This window comes from Pseudorca crassidens, chromosome 3 (genome assembly GCF_039906515.1).
Source record: "Pseudorca crassidens isolate mPseCra1 chromosome 3, mPseCra1.hap1, whole genome shotgun sequence".
Lineage (NCBI taxonomy): Eukaryota > Metazoa > Chordata > Mammalia > Artiodactyla > Delphinidae > Pseudorca > Pseudorca crassidens.
In genome coordinates this window covers 167,343,982-167,363,048 of record NC_090298.1, presented here as the reverse complement: position 1 = coordinate 167,363,048, position 19,067 = coordinate 167,343,982, and the positions used below count along the sequence as shown (strand labels likewise).

The following is a 19,067-nucleotide window of genomic DNA, read 5'->3' as shown; positions in this document are numbered from 1 at the left end:
TTATTGAGAGCGCATAATAATAACAACAGAATTGAAAGCAGTAGCTGCAGCTAACATTCATTAAGCGCTTACTGTATGCCAGGACTGTTCTCTTTGCTTGCCCAGCTTCAACACATTGCATTTTTACGTAGACCTCTCAATGAGATGGGTACTGTTTTCATCACCCCATTTTCTAGATGCAGAAACTGAGGCATGGGACAGCTCAGCCCAAGTTTGCCCAAGTTTGACACGGCTTGTGATTGGTCAAGGTGGGATTCAAGCCCGGAGCCCTGGAGCGCTATCCTGTCTTCCTCTGATCTTTGCAGCCCCACCATCTCTGACCCCTACCGTAATTCTAAACGGTGAAGGTTACTGTCACTCACTTTACAGATGAGAAAATTGGCGCATAGAGAGCCACGGATGGTTGGGGAAGAAAGTTTTGGTGCCTGTAGGATCGTAAATCTGGGAATTTCCAGGCTGGGCTTCCCCATTTGCCAATGTGGAAGAGACTCCAGTCTCAGGACAGGCTGAGGGGTATCCCTTCCTTGACCCACCCCCCGCCTGGTTTTGATACAGTCAGAGGGTAGGGGGTATGTCCAGTGAAAGGAGTCTAGCGCCCCTTAGTGGTTACAATAATTAAAAAGGAAAATCCGGGGGGTGGCTCGGGTGGCGGGTGGGGTGGGTGGGTGCTTGTGAGACGGAGGGGGGAGACTACTCACAATCTAGTGGGGTGGAGGTGGGTAGAGAGACCTCGTCGAGCACATGATTTCAGATAATGATAAGGGCTACAAAGACAGTAAATATTTGCTAAACCAATGAACGACACTATCAAAGTCCAAAGAAAGAGATGATGGTGGCCAGGGCCATGGAAATAAATGAACGGATTTGGGATAAATGTCAGAGGTAGAGCCATAGAGCTTTCAATTATTCATTCATTCTTCATTCAACAAATATTTATGGAGCATGTATATGTGCCAGGTGCTGGGGGGAGTGGTTCCAACACCAGACACAAATTTCTCAATACACAATAAAGAAATAAGTATAATAAAATAACAGGTGGGGAAGTGGGATAGGGTGTGATGGGGTGGGAAAAAAGGCTGTGATCTGAAATGGAGAGGTTTGGGAAAACTTCATGAGAAGATGATCTAGAGCTAAGATTTGCAGGAAGTGAGGGAGCTGGCCGTGAAATTGCCTAAGGCAGAGGACTAGCATGTGCAAAGGCCTTGTGGCAGGATGCTAGGGCAAACTTCTGGGGCTACCTAGTATGTTGGAAGAACACTGAGGAGGCCCGTTTGGCTGGAACAGCGCAAAGTGGGGGAGAGTGGGAGAAGTAGGGCAGGGAGGTGATGAGTGCTCATGCAGGCCCTTGTGGGCTGCAGGGATGACTTTTATCCCAGACGAGGGGGGCTGTGGGGGCATCCTGACTTGACTTAGGTGTTCATAGGTGCCCTCTGATGTGGGGAGTACAGATTGTGGGGGGGGTGAGGACAGGAGCCCGGCCATGGGGCAGAGGACACTGTGCTGCTGGTCCAGGCTGCCAAGGTTGGGGGCTGGATGAGGGTGGAGGCGGAGGAGGGAGGGGTGCGAACAGGGTGGATTTTGAGTATGTTTCCGAGGTTGTACGCTCTTGGGTTGGACACAGAGGAAGGCGGCAGGCCTCCTTGTTACCCTGAACCCACTCCCAGATGCCCCAGTGCTAGTTGGTGGGGGAAGGAGAGGCCAGGTCCTGCTTGAAAGGGGCTGGGCTGGGGCTGGGCTGCAGGTGCCCCCCCCCACACACTCCCACGGCTCCCCCTCCGCCCCGTCTCAGGGCGACAGTTACAGGCAAAGAAGAGGAAGTGGTAGCTAGCTAGCGGAGGCAAGCGGGCGGGCGGCGAAGGAGGCCGCGAGGGTGCACAGGCCGGCCCGGGAAGCTAGCAGCCATGGAGCTGTGGCGCCAGTGCACCCACTGGCTGATCCAGTGCCGGGTGCTGCCGCCCAGCCACCGCGTGACCTGGGATGGGGCCCAGGTGTGCGAACTGGCGCAGGCCCTCCGGGATGGCGTCCTTCTGTGCCAGTTGCTCAACAACCTGCTGCCCCAAGCCATCAACCTGCGGGAGGTCAACCTGCGTCCCCAGATGTCCCAGGTGAGACGGCCACTGACGGACCTGCCCCAGGGTGGGTGGTGGGAGGCATCCCAGGCTGGTACCCAGGGGCTTGGTGCTCTGCACCTCTGGGCCAGCCGTGTAGAGAGGAGGATGCCCCCCCGCCGCGGGGTCTGGCAGAGGGTACGGGGGATATGGGGGTTGTAACACTCGGGGATACAGGGGTGGCCCACCCAAGGTTAACGGGAATGGGCTCATAGGCTCACAGTTAACCCACATCTAGGCTGAGAACTGGCAAACTTGGGGTTAAAGCTCCCAAAACCCCAGGCTGGCTCCAGTGTGGATCAAGCCCCAAAAAGGGATTCTGTGGGGGTCTTGAGGGGGGCTAGGAACCCCCTGGGTGGCCAATAGGGTGCCTGAGGTTTTCAACTCCTTTGACCCCCCCACCCCCCAAGATTCTGGCTATGGGGGAGGGGCCTCCTCCGATTCCTTCCCCCACATGTGTCTCCTCCTCCCAGGCGCTGGGCCCCTTCCTTCCCCTCACATCTTCCCCTTGGCTTCCTGCCTGGGCCTGGGGCAGCATGGGGCGGGTGGGGTGCTATGGGCCCGGGGCTCTGGTCTTCCTAACTCCATCCATCCCAGGGGGCACATTGAGGCAGGACCTGGTCCAGAACCCTGAGAGTGGGTCCTGGGGTTTTGGGAACCTAGAAATAGCTGCTTTTTCTCTGTAGGGATTTCTGCAAGGGCCCCGGGGTCCAGGCGGAGGAGGATTTGACTGTGACCGCCCCCAGCTCAGGAAATCTATTCAAATCCCTATTTGAATGCGGTGGGGTGGGGGAGGTAACTGGACTGGATTCTCTTTCAGTTGTACCTTCTCTGGTTCCCTCTGGCCTCCTGAGTTCTGGGTGGAAAGTGATGGCTGGTGGTTGGGGGTGCCCTGCCTGCCCTGCAGGCCTGACACTTGCTATCCAGCCCTCAGGCCCTACCCTGGGAGGAAAGGCTTGTCTGGACGCGCTGTGGGCTAGAGGGGGACCTCTCTGGGGACGGATGGTGGGCAGGCTGGGGCATTGCCTCCTCTCTGGCCTGAGATGCCCTGTGCGGATGGGGGGAGGGGCAGTCAGTGATCAGGGAGTGGGCCTATGGGGGTCCCTGGGGGTGTTTCCTGAGGATAGGGCCACACGTGGAAGAGGCCCACCCTCCCCTAGCCCAGGCAGGCTTCCTGAAAGAATGGCGGCGGGGGAACCCTAGAGAGTCCCCTGCCACCCCCAGCCACCTGCTCTGGCCACAGGCCATCCCAAATTTACCTCCATTTCCTTGCCTCCTGGCTTCCACACAGAAGGAAGTAGCTGTCAGACCAGTCAGGCCCCAGACTAGCGAGCAGTCGAGATCCAGTGAGGCTTCAACAGCAGCTAACGGGAAAGTGGTTAGACTTAAGGATGAACTTCTATCCTTCCCTGCATCTTCCCTGTAGCTGGTTTTCTGATAAAAGGCAAGGGGTTGTGGCATTATTCTCTAGGAGGGCAGCTGCAGGGACTAATGTGTCCTGATTTTCTGTGCTGGGCAACACCGAGGACCCAGGCCTGGGTCTGGCCCTCAAGGTGCTCCCAGACTGGGAGAGACAGACATCCCCCAGCCCTGTGTTGTCAGGACCAGGGCAGAGGAAGAAATCTCTGGGCTGGGGGCCCTGGAGCAAAGGCAAGACATTGCCTGGGAGAGTTGGGCTTGATGCAAGAGGGGACATTTGTGCTGGGTTTTGAAGGGTGAGTAGGAGTTTTCTAATTGCTCTGGGTTCCGGTGCCTAGCTGTGTCAGGCCCTGCACTGGGGAGGGGTGTTCCTTGATCCTCCCCATCTGGGAGCTCTGTGCCATCCTGCCCTGTGCATTTTGTCTCCCTTTGAAGCTCAGCCCTGTACCCCATTCACAGTGGGGCCATGAGCAGGAAGCTAAAAGGTGGTCACATTAAGTCAGAGGGAGGTATCACAAGAACAGCCTCTCTAAGTTTTCAAGTCCCTGTCCATCAACAGATTTAAGCCTGGGCCATGAACTACCAGTGGGATATGGAAGGGCAGAGAGAGAAAAGGGAGGGCTCCTGATGGGGGTGGAATGGGGTGGGGGACACACAATGGCATAAAGGTGTGGAGCCTGGAATTAGGATGCTTCCTAGTTTCTCTCATTTCCTCCTCAGAGTTCCTCGGCTTTCGCTCCACTGTTCCCTGGGTAGAGAGTGGGAAGAGCATATTAATTAATTCATTCATTCATTCATTCGTTCATTCATCAACAATTATCATGTACGCTGGGCCTCTTCTTGGTGCTGAGACAGTGGGAAAAAGACACACACAAACCCTTGTCGTCGAAGAGCCCACATTCTAGTGGGAGGCACTGACAGTGGGCAAATAAGGAAACACATACATTGTCAGAGGTGGTACATGGCCTGGAGAAGGGGGCTTGGGAATGTGGGGTTGCACTTTTGCATAGGAGGTCTGGGAGGCCTCACTGAGGAGGCAACATTTGAGCAAAGACCTGGGCAAAGTGAGGGAACGAGTCATGTGAGTCTGAGGAAACAACACTCCTGGCAGGAGGCACTGCCAGTGCAAAGGCTCTGAGGTGGGAGCAGGTCGGTTCCCACGTAGTTGTGCTGCAGGGCAGTGAGTGGGCTGGCTGGTGGGCATGATTCATGGGCGAGGTCAGATTGAAGCGAGTCTCCAAGCTGAGATCTGAGACCCAGAAAGACGATGACACCATCATAGGCGGCCACAGTGATGACCAGACACTCTGACTCTCTCTGGGAGCCCAAATTCCGGGTGGCAGAGATGAAACTTTAAAGCTGAGGAAGTGGAGAGGAAGAGACAAATGTGACAGTCATTGTGGGAAGGATCCACCAGGACGGGGGAGCTGATTAGACTCAGGATGGGAGGGGTCACTGGAGCCAAGATGATGAATCTTTTTTCAGTTCCCCCACTGTGTGACCTTGGGCATGTTACTTAACCTCTCTGTGCTTCGGTCCCCAGCCTGTAAATGCTGGTGCTGTTAGCAGAGGCAGGGAAGGGAGAGGGTAGGAGAGTTAGAATAGGAGGTGTGGGCTCGGGTGGGGGTTGATGGTGGTGGCTTGGAGGAGACAGACCTGGGAGCCAGTCCTGACAGCATCACTTGCTGGCTTCGCCTCCCTGAGCCTCAGTTTCCCCATTTGTGAACTGTGGCTAAAAACGGCACCTTTTTGGGGGAAGACTGTTGTAGTATTTCAATACTTCTCAGCACTGTGTTGACACCTGATAAACCCTCTATAAAAAGTCTTTTTAGGGAAAATGAGGGATATAGGGAAGGTTGGCAGCATAGCACAGCCTGGAGGAGTTTGGGTTAGGGCAGTGGTTCTCAACTGGGGTGGTTTCGCCCCCAGGGGATCCTTGGCTATGTCCTGGGACAGTTGGGGTTGTCACGTCTGGGAGCTGATACTGGCATCTAGTGGATAGAGCCTGGGGATTCTGCTCAACGTCCGACAATGTCGCACACAACAGAGAATTATCCGGCCCCAATGTCTACAGTGCTGAGGTTGCGACACCCTGTGCTGGGGGACAGACAGCCTGGTAGAATCTTTAAAATATTTGACTCTTTGGTTAAATAATACATGTGTATCATTCAAAGATCAAAACACATAAAAAGGTGCACAGGGAAAAAAAATGTAACCTCTAGCCATCTTCTTCAGATACCCAGGTGCTACCTTCCTCCATAAGTGACTCCTTTTTTCTTTAAGTTGACTATATAGCCTTCTAGAATTTCCTTATGCAAATAGGAATGCAGGTTTTTATTAACTACCCTCGTCTCTTACTACAAAAGTTGGCACATACCGCCCACTGCTTTATACCCTGCTTTTCTCACTTTAATCATCATCTTGAGAATCTTTCCAAATCAATACATAGAGATTGTTCTCATGCTTCTTTAAAAAATGACTGCATGATATTCTAGATTGTCCATTTACTCAACAAACCACTTATACTGGGCTAACTGTGTGCCAGGTATTCATCTAAACTGGGGGCTGGCAAACTACAATGGGAGGGCCAAATCTGAACCACAAGTGTGTTTTATAAATAAAGTTTTATTGGCATACAGCCACGTCCATTTGTTTATGTATTATCTATGGCTGATTTCCAGTTACAACTCTACAGTTGAGTAATTGATGAAGAGAGTGTCTGGCCTGTTGAGGTGAAGATATTTACTATCCAGATGTTTGTAGAAAAAGTTTGCTGATCCCTGGTCGAAACACTTTCTATACACTGACTTGTTTAATCTCCATAACAATTTACGAGGTAGATATTATCATTATCCTCATATTGCACATGGGAAAACTGAGGCACAGAGAAGTTAAGTCACTTGCCTCAGGGCACCCAGCTTGAAAGTGACAGTCAGAAATTCAAACCCAGGCAGCCTGGTACCAGGATCCCTACTCTGTTTCTTTTTTGGCCACCCCGCAGGCATGTGGCCAGGGACAGTTTCTCTAAACTGTATTCCATTGCACGGTTTGGGGATCACTTAATTTACCATCACCCCTATTGATGGGCACTTGGATTGCACCAGGCTTTTGTTCTGACAAACTAACTGTGATGAATAACCTTGTCCATGAACTGTTTTTTGGCTCCTCTACTGTGTGACCTTGGGCACGTTACTTAACCTCTCTGTGCTTCCGTTTCCTCATCTGTAAAATGGAGATAATAAATACCCATCTGGAAGCATTGTTCTGAAGGATAAATGAGTTACTATCAAGAACCTAGAAAAGTATCTAGCTACATATAAATGTTATTATTGCAGCCAGATACATGAGCAAGTATATCCATGGGATAAATTCTCAGAAGGGTTTGCTGGCTCAAAGCGGGTGAGTCTGTGTTTTCAGTAGATCCTGCCAAATTGTTCTCTGTATGGGATTGTTCCCATATGCATTGTTCCAATTACATTACCTCTAGCAATGAGAATGCTGGTTTCTCCACTGCCTTGCCAACAGTTGTTATGCTTTTGGAGTTTTGCCAACTTGGGTGATAAATGAAGCTCATTATGACTCAATATACATTTCTCTTATTCTGAGTGAGGTAGAGCCTCTGTTCTTATGTTTAAGAACTATTTATATTTTCTCTCTGCAAAATAATATTTATTCATATCATTTGCCCATTATTTTTTTCCTTCTAGGACTGCTGGCATTTTTTTCTTATTGATTTTTAGGAACTCTTTATATATTGGGCTGCTTTGAATTTCAAGTCAGGTACTTACTAGCCTTGTGATCTTGGAGAAAAAAAATTACTTAACCTATTTCTGCCCAGGTTGTCTTATCTACAGAATGGGTGTGTGGACAGCACCTTTATCTCAGGGTTATGTGAGGGTTCAACATGATAAGGTAAGTTAAGTTCTTATAATGGTGACTGACGTACAATTAATGTATAGCAAGTGCTAAATTAATGGGAGTCATTCTTTTTTGCTAATTTGATTTCAGTGGATCTGAGCTTGCCTGTAGGATGTGGTATAGGTCCGGGTGCAAAATGTTAGCTGCTGTAATGAAATGCATTGCTTCAGTGAATTTAAAGAGTTTACTTCTAGCTTATGTCACAATCCAGTTTGGCTCAACTGGGGGATTGAGAGGATAGCCCTTCTTTACAAAGTCCCTACAGGACTTGGGCTCTTTCCATCTCATGGCCCCATCCTCCCTGAAGCCCTTGGAGTTCTCTATTCAGCCAGAGGACAAGGAGGGAGTTATGAGGAGGGAAACCCTGAGAGGTTTGCATGGGGCCAGGCCCAGAAGTGGCACCATCACCTCCATTCTTGTTCCACTGGTCACATGGTCCCATCCAACCGCGAGACAGGAATGGGAATGTAGCTTAGCTGGGTGCCAGGGAGGACGAGGAAATGGGTTGGGTGGATATAGAGAAGGCAGTGCCAGAGGACCTCAGGGTGATGCCTAGCTGGCTTCAGAGTTGCAGGTCTGGAGGGGGCTAGTTTAGAGGAAACCTCTGTGGGATGAGGAATGAGGAAGACCTGGACCAGAGCCATGGGGGAAGGCTGCAGCTGGGGACTCGGGGTGGGGCTTGGGGCAAGCAAATCTCAGCCAGGTGGGTTGGGTTGAGTTGGGTGGAAGATCGCATCTAAACACGTCCACTGGGGCTGACCGGGACAGAAGCCTGGGTGGGGGTGTCAACATTTGCGCTGTGCGTTCTTTCCCATTCCATTCTGTTCTGTTCACTGACTTCCTCTCTGGGCCCAATACTGGGAAATGTCACCCTTCAGGACTCTCACAGCGGGTGCTGGAAACCCCTGTCCCTCCCCTTGCTCCCAGCCCTCCCACGCATGGCTCCCCTTGGAGTAAAAGTGAAAGTTCTCATCATGACCCAGAAGAACCTATGCATTTGGCCTCTGCCCACCTCTCAGCCCTCATCTCCTCCCTCTCTCCCCCCCCCTCACTGGACTCCAGCCATGTGGGCCCGCCCTCACTGTTCCTAGAACCCACCGGGTGCAATTCAGCTCCAGGGCCTTTGCACCTGCTGTTCTTTCTCTACAAATCCCTCTTCCCCTAGATATACACCCTGGTTGTTCTCTTATCTCCTGAAGGTTTCTTATCAGAGAGATTTCCCCTGGTTTCCATATGTAAAAATCACACCCCCTGCCCCTGCCTACGCCCCCTCCCCCCACCATTCTCTTCCTTCTTTTATTTTCCTCCACAGTACTTATTTATTTATTTGTTTGTTTGTTTGTTTGTTTTTGGCCGCATTGGGTCTTCGTTGCTGTGCGCGGGCTTTCTCCAGTTGCAGCGAGCGGGAGCTACTCTTTGTTGCGGTTGCATGGGCGTCTCGATGCGGTGGTTTCTCTTGTTGTGGAGCATGAGCTCTAAGCGTGTGGGCTTCAGTAGTTGTGGCTCGAAGGCTCTAAAGCGCAGGCTCAGTAGTTGTGGAGCACGTGTTTAGTTGCTACGCAGCATGTGGGATCTTCCCGGACCAGGGCTCGAACCCATGTCCCCTGCATCGGCAGGCGGATTCTTAACCACTGCGCCACGAGGGAAGCCCTCCTCCACAGTACTTAGCCCTCTCTGACTTACCATAGTTTTTAACTTATTTGCTTATTATCTGCTTCCCCCGCTGGAGTGTCAGGGCAAAGCTTTTTGTCTGTTTGGTTCACAACTGTGTCCCCAGTTCCTAGAACAGCACTTGGCATATAGTAGGTGCTCAATAAATGTTGATCAAATATTCACTTCATTTTTTCATTCATTTAATACAGGGGTCAGCACACTATAACCCATGGGCTGGCTGCCTCTTTTTGTAAACAAAGTTTAATTGATACAAGGTCTTGCCTACTTGTTGACACATTGTTTGTGGCTGCTTTCTCTCTGCAAAGCCAAAAAAATTTAAAAATTACTGTTTACCTCTTTACAGAGTTTGCTGATCCCTCCCTGATTTAGGAGGTATTTGTTGAGTGCTTACTTACTACTGGTTAGTGGTAGTTGGTTAGCGATGATTGAGGATGGATTGGCTGAGATTATCCTGCCTTTACTAGTTCCGAGTTATGTGGCTTCTCACCTTTTGTTTTCTCATCTGTAAAATGAGGCAAATGAAGACGGTGATAACAGCAATAATAACAACAATAGTAATGATGATACTACCACCCACCTCAGAGACATTTCTGAGACATTCTGTTGGAGAATCCCACAATGAATGAGACGCAGACCATCATGAAACTCATGGAAACAGACGAGGAAATAGGCAGTTACAACACAGATTAACACACTCAGTGATGGGTGAGTGAAGCCTAGGGTATTGTGAGAGCAGAGAGAAGAGAACCCCCAGAAACAATCAGGGTAGGCTTCCTGGAGGAGGTGACATGTCAATTTGCATGTGGGAGTTTGGGGAATATTTGAGGGACCGAAAGACAAAGTTCTGTTTGTCTCCCTTGCTAACATTAATGGTGCCAGGAAGTGGGCAGGACCAGAGGGTGTGTTGGATGGGCATAGCTGGATTTTAAAGATCTCACTACATTGACAGATGGACTGTCCCCTTTGATCTCAGGGATGGTGTTCTGAGACCTGGGCTTTAAGAGGAACATGAGAGTCAGGTCCCTTGGGGAATAGTGGAAGAAATAAGGGATGTTCAGTTGGAGAAGTTTAAGGTCTGAGGAAATTCTGAACTTAGTCTGCAGAAGTTTCAAGCTGGAGTCCTAGATCTTGTGACAGAAAACCCAACCGAAACTGGCTTAGTCAAAAATAATATTACCTCATATAACTGACAAGCTTGGGAGGAAATGCCTTCAGGTCCGGCTGGATCCAGGGGCTCAGGAGATATCTCAGGAACCCTCTCCTCTCTCCCCGTTGCACTCTATCTCTTAAGTCTGCTTTCTTTGTGGTGTTTCCCTCCATTTTCAGTCATCCTTTCCCCTCATGGAGGCAAAAGAGAGTGCCCAGATATACCAAATTTTTATTCCCACAATTGTGTGTCCAATGGAAAATGGGAGGGTCGCTTTAATGGCCTCTAAACCCCAGATCTCTCTTTCATTGGACATGAATGTTTGCGGGGGGGTGTAACATGTTCAGTTCTGAATCAATTGCTGTGCCTGGGAGAATGTATAGTCTGATTGGTTAGGCCAGGTCACATGCCTATTTCTGGAGTTGGGGGCGGGGTCGACTCTACCCAAAGGAGCTAGGCTCGGGCAGGGGCTGTTTCACCTGGGAAACTGAGGGACTGTTACCAGAAGAACGGGGAAGAGATGTTAGGAGGCAATCGATCAATCGATGTTTATATTGGCATCAAGTACTATCAATAAATTGAGTCCAGAGTTTCTCTGCATCAGCAGTGCTGAAATTGGGGCTTCATTCTCTGTCTTGGGGGCTGCCCTGTGCATTGTAGGAAGTTGGGCAGCATCCCTGACCTTCACCCACTCTCCCCCCACCCCAGTAGTGACCACAAAATGTCCCCAGGCATTGCCAAATGTCCCCTGGGGGGCAGAATCGCCCCTGAGAGAACCACTGTTTTGGAGGGAGTGAGTTTCCTGTGTCCAGGGAGGTGGGGGATGGGTAGGGGAGTGGGGAGGTGGGTGGGCGGGGTTGGGGGGATGGGGTGGAATCCAAAGAGAAGTGAACAATTACTGGCTGGGGTGAAGGTGAGATTGAGAGCTTCTTCACGTGAGGCATTCATTTATTTTATCATCGGCAACAGGCGCTGTGCAGATGGCTGGGGTGATGGGAAAGAACACCACAGATGTCCCCTTTGCTCTCCTGAGTTCATGGCCTTGTGGGAGAGAAGGCTGCCTGTGTTTTGTTTCCTGTGACCGCTGTAACAAAGTCTCAAAAACTGAGTGGCTTGAAACAACAGCTATATTGTCTCACTGTTCTGGAGGGCAGAGGTTTGAAAACAAGGTGTCGGCAGCATCTTGCTCCATCTCCGGGCTATAGGAGAGAATCCGATCTTTGCTTCTTCCGGCTTCTGCCGGCTCCAGGCGTTCCTTGGCTCGTGGCTGCGTTATTCCAACTTCTGCCTCCATCTTCACGTGGCTGTTTCCTCTGTGTCTGTCTGTCTCATAATCCAGAAAGATCTCCACACCTTGACGTCCTTAATGCTGTCTTGCAAAGTCCTTTTTTTTTTTCTTCAAATAACATCACACTCACCAAGGTGCCAGGGATCAGATGTGGATGTATCTATTTGGGGTCTGCCATTTAACCCGTTACAGACAGTAAACAGGCAAATCAATAAAACACAGTAGTAAACGCTGCAGACAGAATAAGCCAGGGGTCAGGATGGAGAAGAACAAAGGCGGCAGGCTTCTGGAGGATGGTCAAGGAAAGCTGAGAGCTGAGGGATGAGGAACCAGCTCTGGGAAGCATGGGGGCAGGGAGGACAAAGGCTGTGCAAAGCCTGTGGCAGGAGGATGAGAATGAAGGATCTGCTGGCAGAAGGTGAGCAAGAGAAGGGAGAGCAGAGGGAAGTGATTAGACACCAGGGATGCTGCTACGTGTTGTCTTATGCCCAGGACAGCTGCCCGATTATCAGTGGTGCTGAGACTGAGAAACCCTGTTTGAGGGCCGTGGACTCCGGTTGCCTGGGGGTCCGGGTGCCGATCCTGACTTGGGGATCTTGGGTGAGTTGCTGAACCTCTCCGTGACTTGGTTTCCCCCTCTTTGAAAAGGGGGTAAGGATAGTCCCTAACTTATAGGGCTGTAGTGTCAAGTGGCCAGAAGGGCATAGTGTCAAGGGACCCAAAGAGCAAAGCGTATCCACATCCAGGTCTTGGTACTTTGAAAAGAATAGTTTTTTAAAAAATTTATTTATTTATTTATTTTAATTTTTATTGGGGTATAGTTGATTTTCAATGTTGTGTTAGTTTCGGGTGTACAGCAAAGCGAATCTGTTATACATATACATATATCCACCCTTTTTTTTTAAGATGAAAAGAACAGTTTTAATGAAGTGGATGAGAATAGGTTCAGAAAGTATAATGAATAACAACAGAAACAGTTCCCATTTACTGAGCACTTACTACGTGCAAGTGTTGTTCTACTTACTTACAACTTATGCACTCATTTGATTTTCACAGCAAACTCATGGAGAAAGTACCTCTGTGCTTCAGTTATCTGGTACTGTGAAACAAACCAACCCAGACTAAGACGTATGTCAATAACTATGTTATCCTTCTCACAGATTCAGTGAGTCCGGAATTCAGATGGGGCATGGTGATGATGGTTTGTCAGCTCTGTGATGAGAAACCTTGAATGTCTGGGGGCAGGAATCATCTGGAGGATTCTTCACTCCCCTGTTGAGTGCCTGGGCTGGGACGACTTGAAGCTCTGCTCAGCTGGGGCTGTTGCCTGGAAACCTGGTCTCTCCGTGTGGCTTGGGCTTCCTCACAACATGGCGATTGGGGTTTTGAGAAGGAGCGTGGAGAGAGAGCAAGTGTTTCTCAAGGAACCAAGGCAGAGGCTGGAGGATTTCTTCTAACCTACTTAGGAATCATACGGTGCACTTGGCTGCATTCTCAGTGACAAGCAAGTCGCTAAGACCAGCCTAGATTCAATGGGAGGTGAATCAAACTCCACCTCTTGAGGGGGGTGTGGCAAGTCACAGTGCAGAAGAGCACACTGGATGGGTGATATTTTTGTGACCATCTTTGGAAAGCACTGGTTACCTGTTATTATCATAATTTCACAGATGAGGAAACAGAAATGTGGAAAGTTTAAGTAAGTTGCTCAGGTGAATAAGTAGCTATGCTTGGATTTGAATGCAAGTGGCCAGGCCCCCAAACCTGTGACCACAAGCACTATAAGAATACTGCCTCTTTTAGGGGGAGCATATGAGCCTTTCAAGTGGTTACGGAGATAGCCTTAGATTCAGATTTCTGGTTCTCCTGGTCAGGATTCAGCCAGGAAAGCAGAAGTCATCTCAGGTCTTTCAAACAGAGAGGATTTAATTCAGGGAATGGGCTAATGGGCGATGGACGGGTGATACTAAGGTATCATGCCTCCTCTGCCTGGAATGCTTTTCCTCCAGACACCTACCCAGATCATTCCCTCCTTCAAGTCTTTACTCAAATGTCACTCTCTCCATGAGCCTTCCCTGGCCCTCTCATTTAGAATCGCACCCCTTCCTGGCATGCCCCATCCCCTTATCTTATTTTTCTCACTTAATATTTACCACCTTCTATCCTGCCAGAATGTCAGCCTCACACGGGCAGGGATGTGAATCTCTTTTGTTTACAGCTGTATTCCCAGCACTTAAACCAGTACCTGGAGTATAATAGATGCTCAATAAATATTTGCCAAATCAATGAAGGGGCGGCTAAATGAGCAGATACCCCTTGTATGCTGTTCTCTTCGCCTGGGACACTTTCTCCCCACCTCACACTCTAAAGTAAGATTCATTTGGACAGAAAAAACATATATTTGTGTCTCACTTATTTTGTTTTATCAAGGGTAGGGACAAAAAATGGGACAGGGGAGTGTTTTTTGCATTATTGACCGATGGTGGCTTCCCATCCTCTCATCCCTGAAAAGCTCCTCTAAAGCTCCTAGTTTTAGGGAAACACACAGCAGGAATCTGGTCTCCTGCTGGCTTTTTAAAAACAGCCATATGAACATACAATCAGTGACATATTTAAAATACACAAGTCGATAAATGTTGACACACTGGACCTGTGAAACCAGCCCCACAATCAAGAGAGTGAACATATCTGTCACCTCAAAAGTTTCCTCCTGCCCTTTTGTAATCCCTCCTACCTAACCCCCACCTGCCATTCCCAAGCAATCCCAGATCTGCTTTTGGTCACTATAGATTAGTTTGTATCTGTTACCGAGTCCAAACTCGATTGCTGCATGACAGGCCAATAAATCGAGAGATGGGTGGTTTGGGCAAGGAATAGAGGCTTTATTCAGAAAACCAGCAGACTGAGAAGATGGACTTGTGTCCCAAAGAACCATCTTCCCTGAGCTAGAATTTAAGCTTCTTCTTTTTTTTTTTTTTTTTGCGGTACGCGGGCCTCTCACTGCTGTGGCCTCTCCCGTTGCGGAGCACAGGCTCCGGTCGCGCAGGCTCAGCGGCCATGGCTCACGGGCCCAGCCGCTCCACGGCATGTGGGATCCTCCCGGACTGGGGCACGAACCCGTGTCCCCTGCATCGGCAGGCGGACTCTCAACCACTGCGCCACCAGGGAAGCCCGAGGCTTCTTTTATACTAAAAGGGGAGAGGGTGTGGTTGGTTGCTGCAAACTTCTGGGTGCCAGAATCCTTTGTTTTTGCAGCTGTCCACGTAGGTTAGGTCACAATGTTCCTATAAACCTCCAACAAGATTAACATTATTCTCTGAACAACTTTTATCTCCATATGAATGGAAAAGTGTAATACCTTTAAAGGTCAGAGCCTTGAGATGGGGCTATCTTGTATATTTCAGGCTACAGGCTACATTCTTAACTTGTAGCAAAGGCAGTTATACAAGGGCTAGAGTAAAAGAAACAGATCCAATATGTAGTTAGCTTTGTTCTTCCCTATTACACATCTTCTAGAGTTTTATATCAAGGGGAGCATAGATGTGTACTCTTTCAGGCTGGTCCTTTCACTCAGCATAACTCTCTTGCTATTCACTGAACTGTCGCGTGTCTTAGTTCTTTATTCCTTATTGGCTGTGTAGTATTCCGTTGCACGGACTTACTAAGTTTGCTTATCTGTTCTCCCGTCCATGGGCGTTTGGGTTGCCTCCACTTTTTGGCAAGTAAAACTTCTCTGAACATTTGTATCAACACTCGCTTTCATTTCTCTCGGGTAAACGCCTGGGGATGGAATAGGTCATATAGGAGGTGCACACCTAGCTTGTTAACTGCCAAACCACTTTTACAAAGTGGTCGCACCATTTGACATTTCCCCACTGGCTGTGCGCAAGGCTCTCCTGGACTGCTTCTTCTCTTTGCTTCGTCTCTGAGTTTTGGCTTTACCAGACTCATCTCCCCCTTAACCAGATCCCACAGGGCTCCGTGCTTTTTCACGTGCAGGCTTACCACAGTGGTGATCAACCAGCGATTCATGTGCCTCTCTGCTCAGCGTCTGTCTTGCCACTAGACTGTAAGCTCTGTGGGGACAGGGTTCTGTCTGGCTGCCGACAGGTCCCAGGGCTTGGTATTCAGTAGGAACTCGATACATGCTTGCTGAATGAATGTATGACCCTGAACGGTAGGCCGGGGGCTAGAGTGGAGATTCAGTGAGTATTTTTATTCCCATGGTGATGATGAGGAAACAGAGGCACCAGGAGGTACAGTGACCCATCCAAGGTCCCTCAGCTTGCAGTGGCTGGGCTCGGAGTCAAACTCTGTACGTCTGACCCCCTGGACTGGCAGTGAGATGTTGAGCGTGTGCTGGGGTGGGAGGGGAGGGGAGAGGAGAGAGACGGCGGGAGCAGGGTGGGTTTTGAAGGCCAGGAAGAGGCGTTTATACTCTGCACCTCTGTTTGCAGGCTTCGAAAAGGGTGCACAGCACACCCACCCTCTCTGGTCTGCAGAATGAAGTTTTGCAACCTCGAGATTAAGGGGCTGCAAGGGCTGAACACAGAGGGCCCCTCTTTCTCGACTCCCCTGAGCAAACCCTGGTAACAGGCATTTCCTGTTTCCGGTAGGCTCCCTGGGGCTGGGGTGGGTGTGGGGAAGCTGGCTCCTGCACTCATGGGCTCAGCTCTGGGTTCCCTCTCCTGCTCCATGCCCCCCATCTCCTGTCCCCCCATCTCCACCACCCAAAGGGGCCTCTGTCCCTGCACACTGGTTCCCTGAAAGAGGGTGGTGAACTGGCCAAACTTTCCAGCTCTTTCTTTGTCTGGGACAGGGGCTGTGATGTTGGGGGAACTGCAGGCAAAGGGGAAGTGTCTGGGTGCTGATTTGCATATGGGCAAGATGCCAGCCTGACTCTGAGGTTCTGAGCCAACTGAGGGGGTTGCCCCCTCTCCCAACAGGGAGGAAATAGTCTCCCATGCCCCTCCTACATTTGTCCTTTGCCAACTTCACCCACACTTCAGGCTACCACTAGACCTTCTAGTGGTCTAACCTCTGTCATTCCTGCTGTCGGAGGGAGCCCCTTGCTTTAGCTGGCCCTACTCCAGCCAGGGGGCTGATGAGTCATACCCCCTTTCCCCCTTTGAGGTGTCACATGACTGGGGGGAAGCAGTCTTAAGTCTCAGCTGATCTTCCTGAGGTCAACGGGGAACTTCCTCCCTAGGCCAGACAGGGCCATCTGTTCTGTTGTCCCTGGTGAACCTGGAGTCAGCCCATGACCTTGCAAAGGCTGCTGGGCTGGAGAGTGGTACGTATGGTTCCTGTTATGTGCTGAACCCCCCCCAATGCCACCTGCGACGTGGCACCATGAGGCAGCCTGGCGTGGTTTGAAGAGGTCGGGTGAGGAGTGTGACCTCTGGACGCAGAGAGCTGGTATCTGGCTCCCCATTTCTACTTGTGCATCCTTGGGAAGGGGATATCTCCTTTCTGAGCCTCAGTTGTCCCATCTGTCAAATGGGGTTTCATTCCTTCACCAACTTCTTTTGAGCACCTACTGTGTGCCAGGCATTGTACTAGGTGTTGAGGCTACAGCAGTGAACCAGCTACACAGAGAATCCTGCCCTCGTGGAGCTGATGTCCTAGTGTGTGTGGGAGGGGTGGGGTGGGGGGACACAGACAGACAATAACAAAATAAATAAGCGAAATACACGTGTGTTACAATTTTATTTTATTTTATTTTTTTGGCTGCGCCATGTGGCTTGCAAGATCTTAGTTCCCGGACCAGGGATTGAACCTGGGCCCACAGCAGTGAAAGCGCCGAGTCCTAACCACTGGACCACCAGGGAATTCCCTAAGATTTTAAATAGAGTGGTTGGGAAGTTCTCCCTGAGAAGTGGCATTTCATCAAAAGCCCAAAAGAGACAAGGAAGGGAGGCACCAGGTTAATGGGGGGATGGACATTCTAAGAAGAAGAGAATAGTCCGTGCAAAGGTCCTGGGGCTGAATCGTGTCTGACTTGTTCTAGGAATAGTGACGATAGGGAGGAGGTGAGGGCAGGAAGGTGACAGGGAAAGGTTGTGCAAGTCTTGTGAGCTGCAGAGTGGACTTGGGTTTGTATCTGGGTGGGTTGTCTCGGGAGGGTTCTGACAATAGTACTCTGGCTGTTGGGTTGAAAATAAATTACAGGGGCCCAGGAGCAGAAGAAAGGAGTCCTGGACTTCCCTGGTGGTCCAGTAGTTAAGACTCCGCTTCCACTGCATGGGGCGCGGGTTCGATCCCTGGTTGGGGAACTAAGATCCCGCATGCTGCGCGGCCAAAAAAAATTTTTAAAAAAGAGGAAGAAGCAAGGAGTCCGCTGGGGAGGCCATCACAGTTATCCAGGGGAGTGATGTTGGTGGCTTGGACCAGTAGAGGTGGACAGAAGTGGGTGGGATTCTGGGTATATTTTGAATATATACGGATAGGATTTTGGAATGGATTGAAAGTGGAGTAAGAGAGAAATAGAGAAATATACCAATGGAACCAGTACGATTTTGCTAATGGATTGGCAGTGGAGTAAGAGAGAAATAGTCAAGGCCACTCCAGTGTTTTGGGTTTGGATAACTGGAAGGGCAGATGTTATTAGAGCCTGCAACTAATAACATTATTAGTTATTAGATCTCAGTACCAACTGTTATTAGATCACAGTAGCAACTTCGTTGGGAGAATTAAACAAAACTGTGCATGTCAGGGACTTCCCTGGCGGTACAATGGTTAAGAATCCAGGGCTTCCCTGGTGACGCAGTGGTTGAGAGTCCGCCTGCCAATGCAGGGGACACGGGTTCGTGCCCCGGTCCGGGAGGATCCCACATGCCGTGGAGTGGCTGGGCCCGTGAGCCATGGCCGCTGAGCCTGCGCGTCCGGAGCCTGTGCTCCGCAACGGGAGAGGCTACAACAGTGAGAGGCCCGCGTACCACAGAAAAAAAAAAAAAAGAAGAATCCACTTCTACTGCAGGGGACGTGGGTTCAATCCCTGGTCGAAGAACTAAGATCCTGCGTGCCACGCGGCCAAGAAACAAACAAACAAAACCTGTGCATGTCAGACTCTTAGTGTAAGATTTGGAAAAGGCTCAGTTCTCAATAAATGGTTCCTCCTACGAATGGCTGGAGCCTCCGGAGGGCAGGGGTTGGCCCCTGCAGGCAGTTTTGATTCACCTAGCTACTATTCAGAGACAACTTTGGGAAATGAGGCTGTAGAGAGGCAGGGAGAGGGCGGGGCAGAAAGGCAAGGGGCATGGAACAGAACAGAACCACGCCATATATTGTTTGTGGACACATGCATGCATAGTAAAAGAACACGGACACCGATGGGAAAAACCCACACCCATTTCTGGATAGGAGTTACCAGTGGGGAGGGAAAGAAGGGCATGCGATTAGAGACTATTGCACGTGGGTTTGAAATGTAATGATAATGCTTAATTCAAAAGAAAATATGTTTACTCAAAGGAGTTGAAAATTTATGTCCCATACAGAACACGGATGTTTATAGCAA

At 49.9% G+C, this 19,067-nt stretch overlaps 1 protein-coding gene across 4 annotated transcripts in view; it reads left to right on the top strand.

Annotated features, from left to right (window-relative positions):
* VAV1 (vav guanine nucleotide exchange factor 1) overlaps positions 1–19,067 on the top strand; it is a 52,533-nt gene that overhangs the window by 451 nt on the left and 33,015 nt on the right. For 3 of the 4 annotated variants that reach the window (XM_067733997.1, XM_067733996.1, XM_067733995.1), the window contains exon 1: positions 1,584–2,105. In XM_067733997.1, coding sequence (XP_067590098.1) covers positions 1,902–2,105 — 204 coding nt within the window. In that variant the 5' untranslated portion in view covers positions 1,584–1,901. Of the gene's footprint in view, positions 1–176; positions 249–1,583; positions 2,106–19,067 lie in introns of those variants that run through there. The other variant, XM_067733998.1, reaches the window with a different exon arrangement.